This window comes from Dermacentor silvarum, chromosome 1 (genome assembly GCF_013339745.2).
Source record: "Dermacentor silvarum isolate Dsil-2018 chromosome 1, BIME_Dsil_1.4, whole genome shotgun sequence".
Taxonomy (NCBI): Eukaryota; Metazoa; Arthropoda; class Arachnida; order Ixodida; family Ixodidae; genus Dermacentor; species Dermacentor silvarum.
Window position 1 is genome coordinate 319939546 of NC_051154.1, and position 9371 is coordinate 319948916.

At 49.7% G+C, this 9371-nt stretch overlaps 1 protein-coding gene across 1 annotated transcript; it reads right to left on the reverse strand.

Annotated features, from left to right (window-relative positions):
• Positions 1-6460: 6460 nt before the first annotated feature.
• On the reverse strand, positions 6461-7747 carry LOC119442761 (beta,beta-carotene 15,15'-dioxygenase-like). Its single transcript, XM_037707776.2, has one exon. The coding sequence runs from the start codon at positions 7745-7747 to the stop codon at positions 6461-6463; it is 1287 nt and encodes a 428-aa protein (XP_037563704.2).
• Positions 7748-9371: the final 1624 nt, after the last annotated feature.

Genomic DNA, 9371 nt, shown 5'->3' on the forward strand with positions numbered 1-9371 from the left:
AAGCTGGCTTCCAGAACCGGAAGCGGAACCGGAAGTGAAAGCGGAACCGGAAGCAGAACCGGAAGTGGACGCCGCACGGCAGAGGGAGGGAGTGACATAGCCCCGAGCATAAGATGCTTCGCATCTAAAAGGCGAGCTTTCTGGTTCTTTTGTTTCTTTCCCCCGCTCGGACAGCGCCGCCGCTGCCGCGGATGCTAGATGGCGCGTTCCTCTGGCGCCATCTCGCAGCGGTCGTCGCCCGTCTTGCACGGCAAACGCTTTTCTTCTCACGCTGCGCTCCGCGTTCGCTTTCAACTTTCGCGGTGCTCGTCTCTCGGTTACGCAGACGCTTGATGCAGGAACGGGCGCCTAAGAGCTGCGCTCTAAAACGAGTAGGACACTCTGTTTTATAAGGGGGAGGTGTGGGAAGAAAGTATGCCGCGGGTCTTTTTGATTGCGATATATGGACATTCTGGCGAATTTCTGCCGATGGCGTCGTCATAGCCGTCGCCGTGTGGCTCCGTATGGAGTCCACGGGCGATAAAATAGTCGCCGCGCGCCGTACGCTGTGTGGGCGAGTGAAAATTGCGGCTCGCGCACACAAGGGCAGGAAGCGGGAAGGAAGCGCGCAGTTTTCAGTCAGCTACAACGCTCCGGAGGTAGGGTAGGGAGGTGGAGGCACCGCGCTTTACTGCGGCCGCGCGCTCCCGCCGGGCCGGAAGTCTCCGGGGGGAAGGTGGGCAAGTGGAGGGGCCACGCTTTACTGGGGCCGCGCAGTCCCACCGGTATGGAAGCCTCCGGGGGGAGGGGAGGGTGCGTACAGCACCGAGAGTGGTCGCCCGCGCGGCTAAATCTTGAAAGGAATCTGCGGCGGGGGCGGAGTCCGGCCTTCCTGTGTTTTCGGGGCTAAGGTCGCGTTGATGCGAGCGCCGGCACGAAGCTCAATTCTCTCGCCGCTACGCTGACTCACTCCAGCGTTTTCACAGCGAGTTTCCGAGGTCATCGAGTGAGATGCGCTCATGTTTGCTTGTGCGCGTGTGGCACCATGCTTGTTAATTTAGTTTGCGTGCGTATGTTTACAAGCTTATACGTACGGCTGATAAAACTACTATCCTTACTTTGTATACCTATCCACTAAATTGATATTGCAATCGATGCTTCGCCTTTTGAGCGAAACTGCGACTTTTTTTTTTCTTTTTGGGAAGGTTGGGTCTTCCTCGATGCGGGGCCGCCGCGAAGAGAGCAGTGCCCGAGACGTGGAACCATGAAAACTACAATCGCGGGTGACTGGCGTCTGCGTGGAGTGACCGCCATAGCGTCTCGGCCATGTGTTCTCGCCCAGCCGACGCAGTCGTGCTTGACAGTCTCTTTAGGTGCGCGCCCTCAAAGGATTGTTCTGCATGTGGCCGACCTTGAAGGCACCCCGAATATTGTGGGAACGAGTATGTGCACGTGTGTTGGTCGGTTCACCCTCGGCTCTACTGCCCACCAGTCATGATTAGTTTGTACCTTGCGTGGTGTTTTCGAGGCCATGTCGGGTCACTTAAACTGCGGCCCCTATTGGATCGCGTTGGTTTGTCTGATAGGTCTGAGTAGGCGATTGGTGGAGAGGCCTGCGTTTCCTAACGGTTGCCGTGTCCCTTGGATGCTTTAAGAACCAATTTAAGGAAGAGGTCAGAGTCTTTTTTGGTGTGAGCAAACAGACAGCAGTCTACAACGCCACTTAACCACGGGAGATCAGGGCCGGTATTTTGTAGCGTTGCATTTCCGATGCTAATGCCTTTTCGTGCTTTTCGCGCTTGGTAAGTGGTCACAGCGACGGTCCGCTCCCGTTATCAACGGGATCAGCCGGCTGTGAGCCATGAATGATAAGACTAGTATAGATTAAGGCATAAGGCATAGCTAAAAAATACCGGCGAAGGCCGGTCAGGCAGGCCGCCGACCACCGGTATGATATCGTTTTGTATGTGTATGTGTATAGTGTAACTTTAAAGTAATAGCAAATTTAAAAAGCCTGGTTTTTAGAATGACACTTTTCGTCGTCGTCGTACCTACCGATCTGCACTTACCTCATCCGGAGCTCATCTGTCTTCACCATCGTCTCCCCTGGTGAGCTGATGCCTCCGAATGTTAACAGCTGCGTCACTTCGTTACAGCCGGTAGGCGTTCCGGGCGCCGTCTGGGCCCCACAGATACGAAAGGCCGGCATGGTGACCAGGCATGGTCAGCATTTAACGATAATCTCTCGTCTACCTGTTCCCTTAAGGCACTCGAGCAGAAGAGCAGCGCTTTTTGGTTCTACTAGAGCTGGGGTGAATTTTGACCTGAACTACGAGTACGCACGCCCACAGCAAAAATGAGCAATAGAGCTGCGTATGCAGCGAACGAGAAACTGTCATTTCGTCACGTATAACTGGACCCATATAGACACCACCACCCACAAAAGGTGAAAATAAGAAAAGCAGTACCACGCACACGCTATTTCTTGCCATGCGAATGGAAGTGTCTATCAGTTTGTTCGTCGCAGTTTGCCATCTGCCATGCAGAGAAGCGTCGCTAGCTCGAGCGCGTGAGCTGCCCAGCGCTCCGAAAACGTCCCTGTCAGCTGAGACTGACAGGCCCTGCTTGTTGGCGCTCGGCCATTAGTCGATTCGAATTTCCGTGAATTTCCGCGAATTTCCCAAAAAAACTTCGAACGTGATCCACGGCCGGGCTTGAGCGAGCGCAAGTCTCCCCCAGCCAGGCCGTGCGTGATCGTAGCGGCGCGCGCGGCCTGAAAAACAAGTTTTGGAGCCCCCTCGACCATTACCGCGCCGTATTTGAGCAAACGTTGCTGTCATTTGAAACAGGCTTAACAGAGTTACTACGACGCTACTATCGCGTAGCGTCGCAGTGACTTCATTTGCCATTGTAGTCAATGTAAAGAATAAGGGATCGTAAAGGTGAGCTCCAAGTGTGTAAATTCCCAATCTGTGCTTGCAAAATTGAGCTGTGAAGGAGGACTTTTGCACAGGGTGGTTAGCGATGATTACGCAACCCTCAAGTCGTTTTAGACTATACTGTCTAACAATACAGAACATCTAAAGTGGTTCCGTACACACCATTTGTGCTCAGGATGTATAAAGAACGAGTATATTGCAGTGGTGCTAACTCCTCGGTCGATTTCCCCCTTCTCTTCACCTGCCAACTGAATTGATAAAGTACGCATTACGCCGCTCGGGCCACATACGAAGTATGAAGGAGAACAAGAACTGGAAAAGAATCGGCACATTCTTTCGGCCGAGGTCGCCGCACCTCGACACTCGAGACGAAATGGAGGGCGATGACGTCTCCTTCATACGGGAGTGATTGCTTGCCCCGTATCAGGCTCCTTTTTTCGAGAGATATTCTATTCACCAATAGAGGGCGTTCACGCTGCCTTTGCCAAATCTAACTGAAAGTACCGCTATAATTCTTTCTCTCTTTCTTTTTTTTTGAGGCGCAGGGGGCGGAGGCAATCAGAATTTTGAAAACGGAGCTAAATGCGGGACAAGCACACATATTCGTGCAGAGTAGTCGCCGACACTCTCTTTGTTCTTAGAGGGTAGACGTCCGTCCAAACCATAGTCTCTGATTCAGGTGTTTCTCCCCATCAGCAATAATTGCACGGAGAAATGATGGGGTGAGTGCGCTTCCTCAGCTTCGGTTTTGACTGTAGAGAGAAATAATGAGGTCACATTGTTATTGTACCTGTCGACTAGCGGCAGGACATTGCATGTCTGGAATACCCATATATATAGAGGTGCGTGGATACCGAGGGCAAAAGAAATGACCGGACAGCAATTCGTTTCTAATCTTATTCAATAAAACTCCTTCGAGGAATGGTCTCACAATGTGTTAGCAAACTTGAGATGAGTGAATAAAAAGTATTGCTATTAAAAATGATGCTGCCGAGGTAAGGGGCTAATTTTGAGACATTACCGCAGTGCGTGTACAGAACTTGCAGAAACTCTGCACAAACCAACGATAAGAAGCAAGATCTGACAGTTATTAAAGGATCCTGCATGAAGAATTTTACAGCGATGCAGTCTATGGCTACGATGTGGTGTTTCGTGGCGTCTGTGGGCAGAAACTATTCTCGTCAGCAATGGCTCGAGCGTCGTCGTCTTATTCACATCCGGCTTGTTGGCGCCCCTCAGCGCAACCGCGCGAACGCGCTCGTACTACTGCCTCGCGCGTTCGTCGTCATCGTCTTCTTCCATAGCTGGCTCCGTTGTGCAAAAAGCTATGATCATCAGCGATGGCTCAAGCGTCATCGTCTTCTTCCACAGCCGGCTCGTTGGCGCCCCTCGGCACAACCGCGCGAACGCGCTCACGCCACTGCTCGCGCGTTCGTCGTCGTCTTCTTCCACAGCTGCTTCCGTTGTGCAAAAACACTATCATAATCAGCAATGGCTCCCACGTCGTCATCTTCTTCCACAGCTGGGTCGTTGCCGCTCATCATTCCAGCGTAGAATGTCACTTGTCTTCAGTCGTTGTAATGGGGAGGACGCGTTTACAGGGGTATGAGCCATTGCTAAGGGGGTATAAGCCATTCATTGTCTTACGTCATGGACGCATTTAATAACAGAGGTGATACGTGAATGTGTTTGCGTACCTGTCGCCACGATGACCACTGATAAGGACAATAATTATGTTCGTACCTTTTTTGAAAATTCTGTGTCACCTCGGTGTCGTGTGCTAAACAGCTTCGCTGGTCATCCACCTTCACAGAGTGAAATGGCTCATGAATTTTTCAGAAAAAATGCTTGGGCTTCACGTGCGAAACCACCATTTTATTATGAGGCACGCCTAAGTCGGGGATAATAGGTGAATTTTGACCTCCTGGGGTTCTAAATGTGCGCCTAAATTTAAGAAACACAAGCGTTTGTGCATTTTGCCTTCTTATAGAAACGCGGCCGCCAGGGCAGGGCTCGAACTCGTGCCCTCGAGCTCAGCACCCCAACGCCATAGCTACCGGACTACCGCGGCTTGTATGCACTCCTATGCGATTGGTAGTTTTCTCATAAGTGTGTCCTACAGAGAAAAACATTTCACCCTTTGGGGCTTACGCTGTCACCCATCAACAATCCTCATCGATTTCGTTTGCGTTTGCTTCCAGACTTTGACGCGGTGCTCGCGGTACTTTCAGGTCACGAACGGCACGCGCGTAAAAGTTTCACAGACTGATCCAGACAGGAAGGTAACAAGCGCAGCATGTTAAACGAAGGAATTACAAAACTGATAACGATTGTGGTTGAGGTTGAAGAACAATCTCAAAGGGTGTTAACTGAGACAGAAGTTAAACCGTTATTTTAGTTATCAAAACCGCAGAATAACAAGACATTTTCGTCGTGAACGATGGTACGTAGATACAATATAGGGTTGTAAATGAGGTTGTATATTGTTTGTAAAGGGTCCGTAGAGGGAGATTCATTGTTATGGACCCCAACACGAGTAAACTGAAAATGAAAAAAAAAAAACATGGCCGGATAATTTACATAAAGCACTCTCTGTCAGGGAAAGAACAGCTGATTTGTTTTGTCGCACGCAGACCGGAGCGGCTGCTCAAGGAGCCCGGCTGTATGGCTGCGGATGTACTCCAATAAAGGGTTATGAACGCTGCGCCGAGTTTTAAGAGAATTATTTTCATCATCAGCGAATGTAGGTAACATTCGCTACATAAAAAAGGAAAGAATAAACGACTCCTGAAAATATTGCTCGTGTTTTAGAGTTAGTCTGGAACGTTTTATACGCAAAGAAAGCTACGATAACACAGGCCAACTCGTGGACCTATCGAAATTGAGTTCAATTTAAACATCCAGCAGCAAAATGCTCTTCCTTCGGACATTTCAGTTTGCGTATAATCACGATCGAGCCTTACTTAAACGAAGATAATGAATTAGTGAAGGCACTCCTGCTGAAGATTTTGGATGTGCGATGACGATTTAACTGGCTAGGATATTGTTTAGAAATTAACAGACTAACCTGTTTTCTTATGACTACTTTACGACACTTCGAGCTACTACGTGTACTTGCACGTGTCTTCTGTAAAAACTTTAAAACTTAAGAAAGCGCGCCACACAGTCAGCATTTGATTAGTCACCAGTGAAATTACTTGATTTAAAAAGGACTACAGCAAGGATGCAAAACGCTCCGAATAAGAATATTTGAAGGCTTACTTGGCCGTCAACTGCGAAGCCCAATATATCTGACATGCTAAAGCAGACATAGCGCTGAAATTGTGTGCTCTTCCGACATGTAGTTTAAAAACAATCGATGCGATTGAATTCAATACCCTTTACCCTGTCTTTCATTGTAGGCTGTCGGACCTGTGAGTAGCATATTTGCAAGTTCGCTGTTCGTAAAGAGGTTGCAGAATGAATTTATTTCGTTGGGGTGCCTTATATAGTGCTAATATAAGCCTATGTTTGAAGTATATATAGCAGTTTATACAGCTTTTTTACACCTGATTCTCAACAAAGCATCTGTGAAAGTCTGCTGGAATTGAGGACGGGCAGTCAAAATCTGCCAGAGCAAGTTGTTTGAGCGTTTTCACGTCCAATACCAACAAAGCCAGCTTCTTTTCGTCGTCCTCGTGGAGAAGGGAGCTCAAGATGACACCATCGTCCTCTTCAACCGCACCTGGACGCGCTACAAAGACAGGTTCTGAGGGGAACCACCCTTGTCTTTCCCAGCGTAGCCAATCGCCCGTAGTGACATCAAGCTTGGAGACGAATGCCCTATTTTCTTCGCCTTCGATGTTGCTGAGGCTGTAACTATATTTGTATGGTTTTCCGTTACGTTTTTTGTTGATTCGCGGAAGTTCCCCGCGCAGCATGCCCTTGGCTAGTTCTCGGGGCTGGATCATGATACTTTCGTCCGGGCTTCGATTCAGAGGCAGCGAAAAGCGGCGCAAGTGGCCCAACTTGCACGCTATGTCAGTCTCCAACGTGTAATCGAGGCACCTCATAACGCTGTCATCGGGGTAGCATATTAGATCGACCACGAGTTCGTCGCCCTGTTCGAAGGCGTTGATGTGGTGGAAAGTGAAAAAAGCGGCGGACTCGAACACGGCGGGGTGAAGCTCCCCTGTTGTCTTGTTCGTTACGTGAAAGCGGACGTTCTTCTTGGCATCAAACTGCATTGCGTTCATGAGCGCCTTGTAGCCCAGGTACCTCGACGCGAACATGGAAGGCAGATGCATGGACGTTGACTGCTCCAGCACTACCACCCACTTTTCAGTTATTGCGAAACTGTGGATGTACGGCACAGGTATGCGAGATTGCAACGGTATCGTTCCCACGGCTCTGACACGGTCCACCAAGCTTTCGGCTCCACCGGGAAGAAAATTAACAAGCACGAAGGAAGGACGCATACTTACTTGCGTACCAATATTGTAAATAGCACCATCTTCAGGGTCCAGAAGCGGGTGGGAGGTGGCACTGTGCACAGCTACCATTTTACTGAAGGTTTTCTTCTCCAGAGTCTCCAAGGACGCAGGATCGACTCGAATCATATCAGGTGTCTCCATGATGGCGTACACCTCATCGCCCAGGGACATCACGTTCGCCTGAGCGTTGTACGACAAGTCCGGGTAGAAGTACGACGCCAGCCGCTCGAATACAAGTGGCACAAGGGTCAGGATGCGCCACGGTTCCGAATTCAGAAACAACGATTCTGTTTGCCCTCTGGTTGCGTACGTACGCTTCGCTTCGCAGGAAGCGGTTCTGGTAAAGCACTTGGCCATTCTCGATGGTGAACTCCCTCAACAGCGCGGGGCAGTCGACCGCATGGCTGTAGTGGTCTGGGCCAAACGAAGACAATCCCGGACCATTCCGTAAAAGCCTGCCTCGAAGCCACGTTGGCAGCTCTCCGCGTAGCAGGCCCGTGACCGGCTCCGAAACTTCGGGCGTGCATGATCGCTTGTAAAACTTTCTCGCATCGATGGTGGGAACCGATGACGTTTCCTGGCTTGCTGCCATCGCTTGCTGCCGTCCGCTAGAAATAGGAGACAAACACTTTCTGACCTCGGCACAGATGCTACAGGGACCGTCGCGTTCGAGCTGCCAAGACCGCGTCAATCAGATAATGCTAGCGAGTGCGTTGTGCAGAATCTGACGCAACAGCTCTGCATCTCTCCTTCACTAACAGATGCACTAAAATGCCTGTTATATATCAGATGGTCGAGAACGAGCAACTGGCCGCAACTGAAATAGAAGCTATAGTGTTCGCTCTCCCTCCTCCCACCTGCTCTAGAACCGGTCTGGAGGGCGCCCGGCCACTGCTTCGCGCGGAGGTCTGGCTGTTTCTCTTTCTCGGAGCCGGTGCGTTGGATTTGCCAATCTCTTGTTGTAATAAAATTCGGACAAGAGCAAGAGAAAACCAGGGGAAACAGGTATGCTAACTGTAAGGTCATTTGGTTTGATACCCTGCTCTGGGAGAAACGTTCGCTAGGTGTTACACTCTTGTCACACAAGAAGGCGGAAGCCTGCTGCACATTCGGCAATACATTAAGTTAGACAATCGGTGTTAGTCTTCTTTGTAAGACATATTGATAATGCATTAAGTTATACAATCGGGGCTAGACTTCATGCAAGACCTAACAAGTCGCAATGGGAAGTACACGTGAGGCACTAAGGCGACCTCCTGAATGCCACATATGAAAACTTAACGTAGTATCTAAAGAGCAGCATGCTACTGCATACACTAGACCTTTAGTTAATTAGATGGTTGCGACGTGACGTGTGCAATCACGCACGCACTAGGCACAGGACCAGATCAGCTGCAGGACCAGACGGAATCACGTAGGCTGCGCTCTGCAATCTTGGCACTGAAGCACGACGTATCCTTTCTTCATTATTTAATACCACGTGGGCTGAGGAAATGTTCCAGATAGTTGGAAATGCAGTTGCATTGTAGCGTTGATTAAACCGGGGAAGTGTCTTAGCGAGCTTTCCTCCTACAGGCCGATCACCTTAGGTAGTTGCGTCGCCAGAGGAATGGAAAGAATGGTCTTGTCGAGGATGGAGTGGTTGCTGGAAGCCAATAATTGCTTTGCCGATTATAAGTATGGATTTAGAAGAGGCTGGTCTTCCCCTTATGGTACTTTCTGCTTGTTCTCCACTGTTGATTAGGAAAGACGTCGCTACCGATTAGTTGCTGTTTTCCTGGATATTGAGGGTGCATGCGACAATCTAATGCATTTTGCGATCCTCGATGCGCTTGAAGGTTTGTACGCCGGTAGCCTATAAGATGCATGGATGCTTAGTTATTTAAGTAGCCGCATCCTATATATGTCGACAGCTGATGACGAGACCGGCATATACAAAATTCACCAAGGTGTTCCACAAGGAGTAGTTCTCAGTCCATCT

Excerpts from the sequence above, each read along its gene's own strand:
- LOC119442761 (XM_037707776.2), bottom strand. The coding sequence starts at position 7,747 with ATGGCCAAGTGCTTTACCAGAACCGCTTCCTGCGAAGCGAAGCGTACG.